This window comes from Dreissena polymorpha, chromosome 14 (genome assembly GCF_020536995.1).
Source record: "Dreissena polymorpha isolate Duluth1 chromosome 14, UMN_Dpol_1.0, whole genome shotgun sequence".
NCBI lineage: Eukaryota > Metazoa > Mollusca > Bivalvia > Myida > Dreissenidae > Dreissena > Dreissena polymorpha.
The window spans coordinates 41,388,071-41,405,712 of record NC_068368.1 but is presented as its reverse complement, the minus strand read 5'-3'; the positions used below and the strand labels follow the sequence as shown (position 1 = coordinate 41,405,712).

At 37.4% G+C, this 17,642-nt stretch overlaps 1 protein-coding gene across 3 annotated transcripts in view; it reads left to right on the top strand.

Moving 5' to 3' along the window:
- Nucleotides 1-16,024, top strand: part of LOC127858494 (dolichyl-diphosphooligosaccharide--protein glycosyltransferase subunit 2-like) — a 227,138-nt gene extending 211,114 nt beyond the window's left edge. For all 3 annotated transcript variants that reach the window (XM_052395681.1, XM_052395682.1, XM_052395683.1), the window contains exons 9-17: nt 789-913; nt 2,153-2,362; nt 3,391-3,595; nt 5,368-5,472; nt 9,658-9,738; nt 10,922-11,017; nt 13,443-13,518; nt 14,007-14,136; nt 15,358-16,024. In XM_052395681.1, the coding sequence (XP_052251641.1) occupies nt 789-913; nt 2,153-2,362; nt 3,391-3,595; nt 5,368-5,472; nt 9,658-9,738; nt 10,922-11,017; nt 13,443-13,518; nt 14,007-14,136; nt 15,358-15,376 (1,047 nt within the window). In that variant the 3' untranslated portion in view covers nt 15,377-16,024. The remainder of the gene's footprint in view (nt 1-788; nt 914-2,152; nt 2,363-3,390; nt 3,596-5,367; nt 5,473-9,657; nt 9,739-10,921; nt 11,018-13,442; nt 13,519-14,006; nt 14,137-15,357) is intronic.
- Nucleotides 16,025-17,642: the final 1,618 nt, after the last annotated feature.

Below are 17,642 nucleotides of genomic sequence, written 5' to 3'. Positions count from 1 at the left end.
AAGATATATATTTGTAAATTTTAGTTTTGAAAATATTTATAATTATGAAGCCAATTTGTAGAAAATGCCTCCAGAAAGGCCCAATACCCTGCCCCCTTTTAGAAGCACCCTTTACTTTTTCTAGCCTTAGATCTTTCCTACAGTAAGTTAAAACTTAATGTATGCCATTATCTATGGAAGTTTTAACTTCATGTAATCCTATATCCATGGTTAAAACTTGATGTTTTCACAAATCTATGGAATTTCAAAAGTTCATGTTTTCCCATATTTATGGAAATTCAAAGTTCATGTATTGCCATATCTATGGAAGTTCAAATAGTTCATGTATTTCCATACCTAATCCTATGGAAATTGAAACTTGATGTTTTCCAAATGGAAGCTCAAACTTCATTTATTCCTAAATCAATGGTAGTTCAAACTTCATGTATTCCCAGAACTATGGAAGTTTAAACTTGATGTTTTCCCAAAGCTATGGGAGTTCAAAAGTGTATCAATTCCCATATCTATGGAAGTTCTAACTTAATGTCCACTAAACAGGTCACCGTGGCATAGTTGATATAGTGTCGGCCTACCAACTTATAGGTCATGGGTTTGGTCCCCACTTTGGGAGCATTTCAGATCTCCCCGATAGACATCTAGTACTGGTTCTACCCAGGAAATGGACTTGAGAGAGTTTCAATAGGCTTTTGATGCAATTAAGCTAAAATAAATAGATTAAAACTTTACTTCATGTATTCACATATCTATTGAAGTTCAAACATGATGTATTCCGACATCTATGGTGACAGGTGCGTGTGTCTGACATGCTGGGAGGCAGTCTGGGCAAGACGACAGTGACAGCAGACAGTGCCAAGAACCTCGGGGACCAGTCTGTGGTCGTCAACAAGAAACAGTTTAAGGACACCAGTGATGAGTAAGACAAAAAGTTTAAGTGTTTGTATGGCTGTTAATGTTACTAGTAGCCAAAATAGCAAATGGCTACTAAATACTCAAATTGGCTATTAAAATCTGAAATCGGCTTCTTAAATCCAAATGCGGCTACTCAAATCCCAATTCGAAAACTGCAATCTCAAATAGGCAAAATAAAATTTATATTCATTGTTTTAAAATAAAGCACATTTTCATATTTTTCCCTCAAACAAGCATTTCCACCACTAACTCAGATCTTGTAGCGCCAATCTACTGTTGTTCCTAACAAATAAAGTGTTGAACATTAGCTTCCAGTAGTGAATACACCTTTAAAAATTTATTTACAGTTTCATTAGTTTGTTTTGAAGCTTTTATTACGAGTAATGAAGTTGTGTACAAAGTCTGTATAAAGTGTTTTTTGGTGGTTTGGTTGTGCTTGCAGCAGCCAATACCGATTCTAAAATTCCTTCAAGGCTAAAAAAGCGTTGAATAATTTAAAGGTCCCTGTTTGAAACACTTAACAGATTGTACTGCAAACAAATTGGCTTTATTTCTTCGTGTATTGGTGGCTATCATTGTTTGAACAGGAAAAGTATTTACTGTATAAAACAAATTAAGTTTTACTTAGTTGCCAATACAAATAAGCCTTGTTCCTTGAAAATGTCTCTTAATCCATGTGTGTAAAATGTCTCTTAATCCATGTGTGTAAAATGTCTCTCAATCCATGTGTGTAAAATGTCTCTTAATCCATGTGTGTAAAATGTCTCTTAATCCATGTGTGTAAAATGTCTCTTAATCCATGTGTGTAAAATGTCTCTTAATCCATGTGTGTAAAATGTCTCTTAATCCATGTGTGTAAAATGTCTCTTAATCCATGTGTTTAAAATGTCTCTTAATCCATGTGTGTAAAATGTCTCTTAATCCATGTGTGTAAAATGTCTCTTAATCCATGTGTGTAAAATGTATCTTAATCCATGTGTGTAAAATGTCTCTTAATCAATGTGTGTAAAATGACATCCCTGATTAGCCTCTGCAGTCCGCACATGCTTATCAGGGTCAACAATTTTATGTTTCTTTCTTTAAAGGAAGTCTCTTCTCAGCAGAAATCGAGTTCATGCACAAAGTGTCATCCCAGATTATCATCTGCGGACTGCGCAGGCCAATCTGGTATGACACTTTACGTACATGCATTAAGCCCATTTTTTTCAAAGTTTGGCTGATATCATGTTTAAAATGTTAACAGGTCCCTGTTTGAGATGGACTTCATGGCCAACAAGCCGTCCAGCGGGTTCTACAAGGTCACGGTCAGTGTAACCCCCGCCAAGGCCGATGCCCGCCTCATTGGCACCTCAGGCGCCGCAGTAACCGTTAAGGTGACCACCCAGGTCAGCCTTGACAACGTGGAGATAGGGGTTGCTGACAAGGACCAGGCATCTGCCCCAAAACCAGTCAGGTAGTTGCCGCTATCAGCTTGTAGATACACATTTTGACCCATTTGCAGTCCCATAGAATTTTTTTTATAATTAAAAACCTTTCTTAATAGATTAATGTTTTAAAGGGTTCATTTCCAAACCTAAGACACTGATGAGCAGCAAACATCATAATACCTGAACAGATTTACTCACGGGCTGTCCTGGTTTAATGCTGGTTCCATACAGCCATTTCCACTTAGTTTTTGAGTGGAACGTGGTTTAAGCTCACCTGAGCCCAAATGGTGAGCATTTATGGTTTATTATCAATTATAAACAATCAACTTAAAATACCAAATTACATTTAATTAACCAAGCTTTTGTATGAATGGTGTTGGTGTAATACATACATTTATATATATCACAAAGGTCAAGGCCCTATTCCTAAAATGGGTTTCTTCAAAAACAGTGTTAATTGATTACACGCATATTTCCATGTGGCACTGTTTTAATTCTAACAGTGGGCGGCACTGGTTTGATTTCTTTTGATCTCCCCTAAAGAGTTTTTGATCTCCCCTAAAGACACCAAGTACCTGTTCTACACAAGAAACCGAATCGAGAGGGTTTAAATAAGCTGTAGGGTTTGGATGCAATCAAGCTAAAATATATAGGTTTACACTAAATGAACTAATTCTTACTTTTTATGCCCTTGGATCGAAAGATCAGGGGTATATTGTTTTTGGCCTGTCTGTCTGTCATTGTATGTGTGTGTCCCAAAACTTGAACCAAAACTTTAACCTTCTTAAAGTTTGGTCATAACTTTTTGAATATTGAAGATAGCAACTATATATTTGGCATGCATGTGTATCTCATGAAGCTGCACATTTTGAGTGGTAAAGGTCGAGATAATCCTTCAAGGTCAAAAGTAAAAAAATACAATCCAATGGAAGTAATAAGCTTTAAAAGGGAGATAATTTGTAAACCTGACAAATGATATATTGAAATTTTATTTCAAAGCGGCCTAATAGTGGGCATTGTGTTTCTGACAAATACATCTCTTGTTTCAATGTAGGGTGCAGCACCCACAGAAGGTAGGGCAGGTGCTGGAGGCAGACTTCCACCAGAAGGTGATCATGAAGTTCTCGCTGACCGACAAGACCGGGGGTGCCATGTTCAGGGCCCACCAGACGTTTGTCAAGCTGACCAACCTGGAGAGCAAGCAGGAGATCATCTTTGTGGCTGAGAGCGACAGCAGCAATAACTACAAGTTTGAGCTGGTACTGTTTTTTTTCCACCATTTTGGGTGGGAATTGGGCTGGAGATATTTGGACTAAAATTGAGGAATCGGTGGTGTTATTTTTTGCTTACGTATACTTCAAAATTGGGATTTTTATGTCCCTTGTCTATACTGGGGAACATATTGTTTTTGCCCTGTCTGTTTGTTGGTGTGTTTGTGTCAAACTTTAACATTTGCCATAACTTTTGCAATATTGAAGATAGCAACTTCATATTTGGCATGCATGTGTATCTCATGGAGCTGCACATTTTGAGTGGTGGAAGGTCAAGGTCATCCTTCAAGGTCAAATATATGGGGGGGACATAGTTTTTCACAAACACATCTTTTTGAATATTATATTTACTAATGTTTAAACCATAGAGCTGCATAAAGAATTTAACCTTATGTTGCATTTTATTGATCTTTTTTGTTAAACCTTGAATTGGCAATTTAGAGCAGTAATCGGGGATAATTTTATACTTGTTGACATTGGGAATTCGCCCAATAAGGACCCCAATTTTTACCAAAAGAATGCACTGTGATATATATGTTAGTTATAGGGTCCTCTTGTCTGTCTGTAGGGAGCAAAAACACATCAATGGATGAGCCTTGTAATAAGAAAACTGGGCTTTATGAACGTGCGTAAAGAGTCATCAGAGGGTGAGCCTGTGCAGTCTGCACTGGCTAATCAGGGATGACACTTTCAGCCTGGACAGAATTTTTGTTAAGGAGGGACCTTTAAACAAAAAAATTCATTAAAGTGGTAAGTGTTGTCCTGTTAGCCTGTGCAGGCTAACCTGGGATGACACTGCTCACATGTAGTAGTCATGTTTTCCCTGGGATGACACTGCTCACATGTAGTAGTCATGTTTTCCCTGGGATGACACTGCTCACATGTAGTAGTCATGTTTTCCCTGGGATGACACTGCTCACATGTAGTAGTCATGTTACAGGCTAACCTGGGATGACACTGCTCACATGTAGTTGTCATGTTACAGGCTAACCTGGGATGACACTGCTCACATGTAGTAGTCATGTTTTCCCTGTGCAGGCTAACCTGGGATGACACTGCTCACATGTAGTAGTCATGTTTTCCCTGGGATGACACTGCTCACATGTAGTAGTCATGTTTTCCCTGGGATGACACTGCTCACATGTAGTAGTAATGTTTTCCCTGGGATGACACTGCTCACATGTAGTAGTCATGTTTTCCCTGGGATGACACTGCTCACATGTAGTAGTCATGTTTTCCCTGGGATGACACTGCTCACATGTAGTAGTCATGTTTTCCCTGTGCAGGCTACCCTGGGATGACACTGCTTACATGTAGTAGTCATGTTTTCCCTGTGCAGGCTACCCTGGGATGACACTGCTCACATGTAGTAGTCATGTTTTCCCTGGGATGACACTGCTCACATGTAGTAGTCATGTTTTCCCTGGGATGACACTGCTCACATGTAGTAGTCATGTTACAGGCTAACCTGGGATGACACTGCTCACATGTAGTAGTCATGTTACAGGCTAACCTGGGATGACACTGCTCACATGTAGTAGTCATGTTTTCCCTGAACAAGGCTCAAATTATAATTATACAGATATTATTAGGGATGCAAGACGTTACAAAAAACATTAAATGGTTAACCTTTTATGCTTAAAACCAAAATAGAAAGGTAAGGAAATAGATGTGTACAACCCAAAAAGAAATGTTAGAAAATTGATGCTAAAAACCTGAAATAGAAAAGCATTATATTGAAGTCTGGTGGCTCATTTCAGAATGTGGGTGGCAGTGCCAAGGACTTTGGGTTCAAGACTGGCAAGTACAGTCTGGAGCTGGTGATAGGAGACGCCGTCATTGAGAACCCCATAGCCTGGACTGTGGTAAGACTGGAGTAATGTTTTCTTTCCCAAATGTGGAAACTACCCGTACCACACCAATAGGGCGAGAAACTTAAAAATTGGACAAATTCAGTAATGAAATCTTCGGGTTTTGATTAATGGGTCTTATAATGCATTGGTACTTAGTTGTCCAAAACCATCTCATATTCTTTTACATGCCTTTTTGCTGAAATGTTGAGTTTCAGTGCTTGTTTTATTTGTGCATTTGCAGATAATGCGCTCTTGTAATGAAAAATTGATGCAACTTCCTTCTGATTGGGAATTTTTCAGAAGGCAAATGGAACTTTGTAATTGTTCCTCTCTTGGGAATGTGTCTTTTATGGGTACATTATAATGAAGGCAAACAATCTCTGGTCTGGGTTCAGGTCTTTTATAACTCAGGGGACCATCACTGAAAGATATATGGCTGTCACAGACATATTTGCTGTAAGGTTTAAACTGTCGCCATTTTAATAACATGGCACCATTTATATTCAATAAAATAAATCAGACTTTTACAGCGTCAAGCCATTACTGATACTAAAATGGCAATAGCAGCCATACTTGTAAACTATGTTATAATAGCTCCACTATCACAAACACATTAACAGTTTTAACATGAAAGTGTATAAAATGTGTCTCTGGAAACAAAGTACATGTAGTAACCAAAAAAATGTTAGAACTAACTTGTGCCAATATTAGGCATGAAAACCCCCCATAGACTTACCGTATACTTTCGCTTGTAAGACGCATTTTTATGTCCCCCACTATAGTAGTGGGGGACATATTGTTTTTGCCCTGTCTGTCTGTCTGTCTGTCTGTCTGTCTGTCTGTTTGCGCCAACTTTAACATTTTGCAATAACTTTTGCTATATTGAAGATAGCAACTTCATATTTGGCATGCATGTGTATCTCATGAAGCTGCACATTTTGAGTGGTGAAAGGTCAAGGTCATCCTTCAAGGTCAGAGGTCAAATATAGGTGGCCAAAATCGCTCATTTTATGAATACTTTTGCAATATTGAAGATAGCAACTTGATATTTGGCATGCATGTGTATCTCATGGAGCTGCAGATTTTGAGCTGTGAAAGGTCAAGGTCAAGGTCATCCTTCAAGGTCAGAGGTCAAATATGTGGCCCAAATCACTTATTTTATGAATACTTTTGCAATATTGAAGATAGCAACTTGATATTTGGCATGCATGTGTATCTCATGGAGCTGCACATTTTGAGTGGTGAAAGGTCAAGGTCAAGGTCATCCTTCAAGGTCAGAGGTCAAATATATGTGGCCCAAATCGCTTATTTTATGAATACTTTTGCAATATTGAATATAGCAACTTGATATTTGGCATGCATGTGTATCTCATGGAGCTGCACATTTTGAGTGGTGAAAGGTCAAGGTCAAGGTCATCCTTCAAGGTCAAGTATATGGGTCAAAATTGCGCATGTAATGTCACTTCTGCAATATTGAAGCTAGCAATTTTATATTTGAAATGCGTGTGTATCTCAAGGAGCTGCACATTTTGAGTGGTGAAGGGTCAAGGTCATCCTACAAGGTCAAACATCATATAGGGGGACATTGTGTTTCTCAAACACATCTTGTTAAGACTCAAATTTATAAGTTACAGTTGGGGTCGCGTCTTATAAGCGAGATACTTGTGAAAATAAACAACATTTTTCAAAATATCGAGTTTACTGGGCTTATGCTAGCCAAGTTGGACACTTGTCAGTTGTTTTGAATCATCGCGGCAGCCATTTGCATTTTCTCTAAAGTCTGTATTGGCTTGTACCATGTATCGGAACGCTATGTTCAGTTACCGATTTATTTGTAATAAAATGTATTGTTATTGATTTTGTTGTCTATTATTTTTTATTTGAATTTTGTTATTTTTGGGGCTAAGAGGTTATATTGTCCGTTATTATACACGTTTATTCAGATGACCCCCTAATGCCAATGACACCTTATTTATTAGGAGCCAACAACGACGGGAGCATAGAGCAACCGCATGCAATTATCCGCATATGACTTTCTTCTTGACACGTGATTTCGATCTGCGCTTCAGAGTCTATCACTCTTATCACGCGATTGGCTAATTTTATGAAAGTAGGCATTACCTATTGTTGATAGACAATGGGCGTATAATTTGCATAATCTAGGTAATAAAACTAAACGCTTTCAAAATAATTGCCTATTAGTTTTCAATACCTGTCAAACAATACAATTAAGATTACTAATACGATCAATTGTGCTTGTGCATTGATATAACAAACGAAATATGTTTGCAATTGTTTGCAATTGTTAGGGCAAATGACTAAATACTGTTAAACCATTAAATTTCGTGTGGTACGAATTTCGTGGATTTCGTTGTTCCGCTGAACAACGAATTCAAGTACCAACGATTATTTTTACATTTTTAATCCGAAATTGGTCCTTTCCGAATGTCATTGCCGACATTCTTTATTGTTTTCGGTTATCTGAGATATTTGATTGAGATATGCTAGTTAATGCAATATGTTGTTTTCTTGATAAGTGTTTGGGTAATAATACTTTTTAAATCAAGCAAGGAATTTCAACTGTAGATCAACGATTGATCTCTTTTACGTGACGTCGTCAAATTAACAGTTTGCAGATTTATCACATATGTCAATTTGTGCCAATCTAAGTTAAAGAGACATTACGGCTTTCACACCTGTATTTTGGGGACCTTATTACTCAATTGTTACTACTAGGGAACCGATTGAGCAGAGAATTGCAAATATTGTCGAAACAACATTGATGGCAATTAGCGAGCTGGGACCCACACGACCGCCGCGCCGCTTATTCGCTCTTATCGACAATAATCAGCAACACTTTCACGCTTCAGTGCACATTAATCACAAGCCTTGCTGTCAACACACATTAGCAGATTATTCTTTGTTATTACTCTGGTTGTTTTAAGAAAAGTTTAATGATTATGACTGTCAATCTTCCCCGAAAATTTGAAATCCACGAAATTACGTGTAAACGAATAAGTAGTTTTTTATTAAACCACGAAATTTCATACCGACGAATTTCTATACGTTTACAGTACGCAATTGTTAGAAATTTTGTTAATTTGATAATTATTTTTATTGCATGAATAATACTTGAAAATAAATTAAAACCCACTAATATATCATAAAATAAACAAATATTATTTACTTTGTTGTTTGATTGTTTTATTTTTTAAACTTGCGTGAATTACTAATTGTATGCAGGGCGAGTTTGAAAAATTCTCAATGTGTTACTAATTGATGATTTTCTTTAACATTCTGCTTTTTTTTCGGCCGATGAAAACGGAAAAATTCAACCGCGTCTTACATGCTGTAAGACGCGGGTCAGTCTCAAATCAACCCATTATAAAGTCCGAAGTCGGAGTGCGTCTTATAAGCGAGGGCGTTTTATAAGCGCATGTATACAGTAGTAGTACTAAGAGTGGGCTTTATCCTTCAGGATTGTTTTTTTATGTCCCCCACTATAGTAGTGGGGGACATATTGTTTTTGCCCTGTCTGTCTGTTGGTCTGTCTGTCTGTTTGCGCCAACTTTAAAATTTTGCAATACATTTTGCTATATTGAAGATAGCAACTTCATATTTGGCATGCATGTGTATCTCATGAAGCTGCACATTTTGAGTGGTGAAAGGTCAAGGTCAAGGTCATCCTTCAAGGTCAGAGGTCAAATATATGTGGCCAAAATCGCTCATTTTATGAATACTTTTGCAATATTGAAGATAGCAACTTGATATTTGGCATGCATGTGTATCTCATGGAGATGCACATTTTGAGTGGTGAAAGGTCAAGGTCATCCTTCAAGGTCAGAGGTCAATTATATGTGGCCCAAATCGCTTATTTTATGAATACTTTTGCAATATTGAAGATAGCAACTTGTTAAGGGCTCCTTTTGTACATCCTGAACATAACCTCCCATGGCCCAATATTTTTAGTAAATATTTGCCAAGAATGCCATTAAACTAAGCTTACAAAAAAAAGAAATAGTCTTGTTGTCTTAAAATAATTTTGTGTTTTATTGATTCTGCGTGTTTAAAATTTCTCATAAATGACCAAAACACATAACAGGAATAGAATTTTCAAAGAAGACAATGTTGTATTTAGTATATACGTAACGCATCTACATCTGCTAACATTTCAACCCCCGTTGTTTTCTGTCACAGGCCGATGTTGCCCTGACATTCCAAGATGGGCCAGCAGCGACTGAGAAGCCCGACCAGTATGCCAAGAAACCAGAAATCAAGGTAGGGCTGTTAGAAAATGAAGCATGGGAAAACTGGGCTTAATGCATGTGCATAAAGTGTCGTCCCAGATGAGCCTTGCAGTCCCCACAGGCTGATAAGGGACGACACTTTCTGCTCTTATGGAATTTTTTGTTTAAAGAAATCTTTTTTTGTGAAATCTGGTTTATGCAAAAAAAATGTACCTAATTAACCTGTGAAAACTGCACAGGCTTATCTGGAACAACACATTGTTAAGTCAGGTTTTCTCATAAAAATGCTCAAAAATTTAACCTACTAGACGTTTTCTTTAAACAAAATGTTAAATGTTTAAAAAGGGATTTTTTGAAACAAAAGAAGATTGCTTCTTGCTTGTATAACTGTATTGGTGTTGTTTTGCTCCACCACTATTTGAAGGCAATTTAAAAAATTATAAAAAGCCGAACATATTACCGCTGTGTGAGTGTCTAGTATGACACCTTGCTCCTAACACAGTCAGCTAGCTAATATGGTATGGGGCTGGTCTACATATCCAAGGAAAGCAGGTTAAATTGAAGGGTGTTCCATAATTCTTATTTGGGGATAGGATATGAAACATTTTCTAAGGCCATTTTTCGTTACTTTTGATAAGAGAAGCTGTTGTCCGTTTCTGGTGTATGTGTAGTAAATACTGGGCAGGCAGCTTACCCAGAAAAGTTTTTAAGTAGGTTAACTCTTTAATTGCTGGAACCAAATTTTGAAGGCCTTTGCAAACAGTTTGGATCTAGATGAGACGCTACAAAATGTGGTGTCTCATCAGGATCCAAACTGTTTGCTATTCTGATGTATTCTTTGAAAAAAATCGAAGAAAATGCTAATTTTAGAAATTCAGCAGACGACATTTTAGCAGACGACAAATTTCCCAGCATGCAAAGGGTTAACAAACTGCTGTAGTACTGTTGAAAATGGATAATCCGTATTTACAAAGCAATATAAAGGCACTATACATAGTGGTACAGATGCACAGTCCTGTTGTTTTGCTACTTAACTTTACTTACCTCAAGTTACATGTGAGGAAAATAAGCCAATGTTCTGTGGCTGCAAACTGCGCTGATTGAAAACGGACGACTTAAATCCCAGTGATCAGGGGATTCATGTGAAAGTCTGTTTTAGATGCACTAGTCATCATTACAGACTCAAAACCCGAACCTTTAACCTTTAACTTCAGCACATGTTCCGTGAGCCAGAGAAGAGGCCGTCCCAGAGCGTTTCCATGGCGTTCACTGTCCTAGTGCTGGTTCCCATTGCCATCCTCTTCCTCTGTGTAAGTACTCTACTGGGAATCAGGAGCTGAAAAATGAAAATCATTTGAGCTGGGCTTTTGGAAAATTGGGCTTAATGCTAGTGTTTTGCCTGGTTCGCGAGGAACAACATTCCACCTAAACTCAGGGGGTTTTCAGCACTGTCTGTGTCTCCGGAAAACGGAGGTGTTCCCAATGCAAACGGACCCCATCCCAAACCGAAATTAAAAAAAAAAAAATTTTTATGTCCCCCACTATAGTAGTGGGGGACATATTGTTTTTGCCCTGTCTGTCTGTTGGTCTGTTGGTATGTTGGTCTGTTGGTCTGTTTGCGCCAACTTTAACATTTTGCAATAACTTTTGCTATATTGAAGATAGCAACTTCATATTTGGCATGCATGTGTATCTCATAAAGCTGCACATTTTGAATGGTGAAAGGTCAAGGTCATCCTTCAAGGTCAGAGGTCAAATATATGTGGCCAAAATCGCTCATTTTATGAATACTTTTGCAATATTGAAGATAGCAACTTGATATTTGGCATGCATGTGTATCTCATGGAGCTGCACATTTTGAGTGGTGAAAGGTCAAGGTCATCCTTCAAGGTCAGAGGTCAAATATTTGTGGCCCAAATCGCTTATTTTATAAATACTTTTGCAATATTGAAGATAGCAACTTGATATTTGGCATGCATGTGCATCTCATGGAGCTGCACATTTTGAGTGGTGAAAGGTCAAGGTCATCCTTCAAGGTCAGAGGTCAAATATATGTGGCCCAAATAGCTTATTTTATGAATACTTTTGCAATATTGAAGATAGCAACTTGATATTTGGCATGCATGTGTATCTCATGGAGCTGCACATTTTGAGTGGTGAAAGGTCAAGGTCATCCTTCACAAGGTCAAGGTCATCCTTCATCCTTCATCATATAGGGGGACATTGTGTTTCACAAACACATCTTGTTTTTTTTTATAGAAAGATTAGATTATTAATGTCCAGCTGATGTGTATCATACCAACAAGCAATGCTGTGGTTAAGCGACGATTCAGCACCATGAACCTGCTGTGCTCCTAATTACGCAGCACATTCACACAAACCAAACTTACTCATCTGATGCTTACCTGCATTGAAGGTCTAGACCTGAATGACAAAACATTTGAGGAGCTGTGTGATGCTTTCAAAAACAGAAAGCAGAGAAAAATTATGCTGTAACTTGTGTGACTAACCAGTGTTTGTTTTGGTCAAGAGTATCTGCTATAAGTTTTTTACTGTACAGTTCTTATCTCAGAGTGAAACTGTAATTGAAAAACAAAATCGCAGTACTTGAATAAACGTTGAACATGCCCAATATTGCATGACATGTGTTTATATAAAGAAGACAAAATAATAAATAAAAACAAATTTATTTGTTAAACCACTGACCGGTTTAAGCATGATAAATTCACAATGTTTTCCCAAAATGAGCCATTTTATCGAAGCAAAAACTCCCAAAATGGACAATTTTGTCAATAAAAAATTCCCAATTTGGTCAGACTCCTTTTCCCAAAAAAGGCAGAAAACCCCCTGAAACTGGATTTTATTTCAGAAGGGACTTTCTTTGAACGAAAAATGGCCATTAAAGTGGAGGGTGTTGTCCCTGATAAGCTGTACTGAAATGGCTGATATCAGTGACAACACTTTCCACACATGCACTAGGCTCTGCTTATCCTGAGGGCTGCTTATTTACAACAAAAAAACTACATTTGTGTGTAGTTACTTAATTCATTGAGACTTAAAGAATGAGATAAACAATGGACACAAAAGTTGATGACTACTGGTGAAAAACTGTCTTACCTGATCCAGTATTCTACAAACAATTCTTAGACTTAAGGGGTAAGAATAAAGCATATTCTTTATATTGGAATATTCATGAATTGCTTTAATTTTTAGTAAAACTTTGCATTAACTGCCTCTATCTACAACAATTTTTATGAAGAATATTCTATGGGGGACATTAGCAAAGGTGGAGCATGTATGTGTATTCAAGCTTTGGATGTATTTTTTTTGTTCGAAGTCTATTCTTTCGTCTAAAGTCTAAAATAAAGTTGGTGAATACATGTCCTGGTCTAGTTATTATGCCAACAAGTCTCTTGTAGGCTTCTTTGATTGCGTCAATGTCCTGGTGTTTATCATTGTTGTGAAGATTGGAGTGAACATTGCCAACTTTCCGTTCTCTGGTAGCGCCATAGGATAAAGGGGCTTTATGAAATGGGTAAATTCTCGTCAAAGATAAGCTTATGCAGTTTGCACATACTAATCAGAAAAGACACTTCCCTCCTAATGAGCATTCTCATCTAGCAGAGACTTCCTTTAAACTTCGTTAAAAGCGAAACAATGCTGTCCCTGGTTTGCCTATGCAGACAGCACAGGCTTATTTTTGATAAAACTTTACCCCCATGTTTTACATTGTAGTGGATGAAGATTGGAGTGAACATTGCCAACTTCCCGTTCTCCATCAGTGCTATTGGATTCCACGTCTGTCTGGCTGGTGAGTAAATTCTTATAGTGTTTGTTTCCAAGTTTATGAGGTCCTTTCGCACCTTATGCTGCATTATGTGAGGACCCAGAGTGTGGCAAACACTCCTACATAATTACCTTTACTAGACTCATGAAAGATGGGACACATTTAGAAATATAGCAACAATATCAAGCTATTTGATATTTAATGGAAGATATTCAATTTTGAGGTTGTCTTATGCTGCAGGGTGATGCCGGAGTATCCATTCCAGTATGGAGAATACTTACCAAGTTCACATGCTGTATGCTTACATTTCCGCATTCAAGTCTCAAATCTAGCCACAACAGATTCGTTATTGAATTGATATATCATTGTTTATACACAACAATTACGAGTTTAAGTGTATATGAACTTAATAGGCAAAATTAGCCAATTGTTTAACTCTAATTGTGCAGAGGAAGCTCCAGCTATTTTAATGAACAGCTCAGATATTTAAGATCACATTTCTCTACTTGCAGCGGTGTTCAGCCTGTACTACTGCTATTGGACACACCTAGACATGTTCCAGACCCTAAGATACTTGGGATTTTTAGGAGTACCCACGTTTATATTCGGCAACCGAATGCTCAGTAGTATTGCAGCGAAAAGGTGGGTATTACTAAACTCTTCTTTCTCATAAAAAAAGTGAAAATGGCAATATGCTACCAGCATTAAACCAGAACAGCTTGCGAATAACTAGCTGTCTGTGTTAAGGTTTTATGATGTTTGCTGCTTATCAATATCTTAGGATTTTAAATCAAGGCTTTAAAACTTTAATCTAGGAAGAAAGTCTTACATTTTATGTAATTCTCTAAGTGGTAAAGGATTAACCTGCATCACCTAATTTATTGTATGGATCCATCTGAGTTAAAAGAAGCAAGGTGTAAGTGATCAATTGATGTCCTACTTTTTGGGGTAAAAAGTTGGGAAAGAAGTTGGGGGAAAAGATGGTGTGGATTTATTAGTTGTTTAGTTGGAAAGTAAGAAAATGTTTGTTCCATATCCTGAATCAAGGTCCATTTTGTATGTTGGCCAGTTCTGAGATTTTTTACAAGGATTTGTTGCAAGGACTGAGATTAAACAATGTATATGGGCCGTGCTCTGTGACAAGGGGTTTTATGCATGTATGTAAAATGTTGTCCCAGATTAGCCTGTGCAGTCTGCATGAAGTACTTTTTTTACAAAGAGGGGACTTTATTTATACAAAAAATATAAGAAAAAAAAAGTGCAGTACGCACAGGCTAATCAGGGACGACACTTTCCGCCTTAAGTGCATTTTTACTAAGAAGAGATTTTTTTTTAAACGAATATAAGAAAAAAGGGTGCATTCCACACGATAATCTGGGATGACACTTAATGCACATGCATTCAACCCCATTTTCACCGGGCACAGCAATGCAGTACAAGTAATGGTTAGCAGACACTACAGCTAAATGTTTAACCACGAAATGTAATTACATTGTAAGATATTGATGAACACGAGTATCCATGATTGCATAGTGGGTTGTATTGGAGATCTCTGGTTTGAACCCTGGTGGGTGGTGGGGAGGGGGTTTCTCAAGACACCTTTCAACGACAAAAAGGTTCTGACTAAGTAATTGACTCAAATAGTGTCTCAGTACACCTTGATGACCCTATTCCTTGATAAAATCAAGCCAACTTGGATAAAATCTATCTGAAATAAATAGGTTTAAACTTATTCATATCATTTTGTATGACTGCATAGGTATGCAACAAGTGATTGAATATCATGATCTGCCATGGAGGCCTTATGTTTTCTGGGTGTTTACTAGTTCAATGTGGATGATGATTGTGTTGATATTTTTTCAGGAAGGGAGAGAAGTCCTAGATATCATCAACAATGAAGAATGTGAGAGTCCGGGAGAGTGATTGTGTTTTAGGAGTTAAATGAGCATCATTTTGGGAAAACTGGGCGAAATGCATGTGCTTAAAGTGCCGTCCCATATAAGCCTGTGCTGTCTGCACAGGCTAAAAAGGATGACACTTTCAAGTTATTGTTATTGATGCTGCTGTAATATTGACATGAGGTACATACCAAAGATTGAAGTTCAGTTTAAAAGATACATATTTGATGTTTCAAATTTAAAAAAAAAACAGCAATATTGTTCATCTTTAATATACAGGTAGTATTATTTCTTGGAATGATTATGGTTCAGTCATTAATTGTTATATTTTTGGATTGGTAATAAATTGTAGATGTATCGACTCTGTCCTATTTTGTATGTGTGTGTTGTATGTTAAAATATTTCTAGTTTTTCGATAAAAATTTCTCATTATGTTGTTTGGGGATCACAGTGTGCTATCAGTACATTAGCTAATACTTTTATTAAGTGTGAATTCCACATGCATTTCTTACATGATGTATTTATGCAAGTGTCATCCTAGTGCACATGTTTAAATTATATAAAATATATTTTGTCAGCTTATAATGTGAAACAATTTAGTGTTTATATTGAAATTAAAATATTTGTGACAATTTGTGTTTCTTGATTTTGTTACATCTTATATTGTATAGTGGATATATTAGTGGACAAATATTACTTCATTGTTTGGCTAAGATTTTTATTTCATTTCCAATAATTGAAAAATGCAAATAATGGAAAGGTACCTCACTGCAAATAATTGAAATGCTAAACAGTAAATTTAACTTTGCCATTCTGATGGACAGGATGGATGTTGTGTGCCATTCTGATGGACAGGATGGATGTTGTGTGCCATTCTGATGGACAGGATGGAAGTTGTGTGCCATTCTGATGGACAGGATGGAAGTTGTGTGCCATTCTGATGGACAGGATGGATGTTGTAAAAAGCATTTAAACAGTGCTCTGTGAATAGGGGGTTTAATGCATGGGTGTAAGGTGTCATCCCAGATTAGCCTGTGCAGTCTGCACAGGCTAATGAGGGACAACACTTGCCACCAAAACTGGATTTTAGCCGATAAGAGACTTTCTTTAAACAGCGGAAAGTGTCGTCCCAGATTAGCCTGTGCAGACTTCATAGGCTTATCTGGGACGATACTTTATGCACATGCATTTAACCCCCTTTTCACAGAGCATGGCTCATTTCTATTCTGCTGTTCATTTCTAGAACAAAAAAAGTTGGGCCAACATATATACAGCTTCAAGGGCCACCATTCATGCAGCTCCTCTGAAAAATTGTAGCAAAGTCAAAACTTCTGATCCATTTTTATACGCCTGTTTTTATAAACGGAACGTAATATAGTTTCACCCTAGTTTCACCCTTGGCGGGCAGTCCCCACAGCAGTGTCCGCTGTCCATTTCATAAAGTTTGAATATGGTTCATGCCGGGTCAAAAACTAGGTCACAGGGTCACTTAGTGCATTTCAAAAGGATTAAGCATGGTGACCGCTCTCTAATTGAAGAAGTTTTCAGCCAATCTTCACCAAACTTGGTCAGAAGTTGTATCTAGACAATATCTAAGTCAATATGGGTAATGCCGGGTCAAAAACTTGGTCATGGGGTCACTTAGTGCATTTCAAGAATTAAGCATGGTGTCTGCTCTCTAGTTGAAGTAGTTTTCATCCAATCTTCACCAAACTTGGTCAGAAGTTTTATCTAGACATTATCGAGGTCAAGTTCAAATATGGGTCATGCTGGGTCAAAAACTAGGTCACGGGGTCACTTAGTGCATTCCAAAGATTTGGCATGGTATCCGCTCTCTAATTGAAGTAGTTTTCACCCGATCTCTACCAAACTTGGTCAGAAGTTGTATCTAGACAATATCAAGGTCAAGTTTGAATATGGGTCATGCGGAGTCAAAAACTAGGTCACAGGGTGACTTGGTGCATTTCAAGCATTTAGCATGGTGTCTGCTCTCTAATTGAAGTAGTTTTCATCTGATCTTCTCCAACTTTGGTCAGAAGTTGTGTCTAGATGATATATAGGTCAATTTCAAGTTGTCCCAAACCTTCAAATGGGCGTATCTTGTGACAGTTTGGCACTCTTGTTTGTATATGATATCATATAATAGGGAGGTTTTTTTTATATATAAATAGACCTAAACACAACATATCCAGAGACTTCAATAATCTTAAGTAACATAAATTCTAAAATCATTTATTTTTGTGTGGAGCA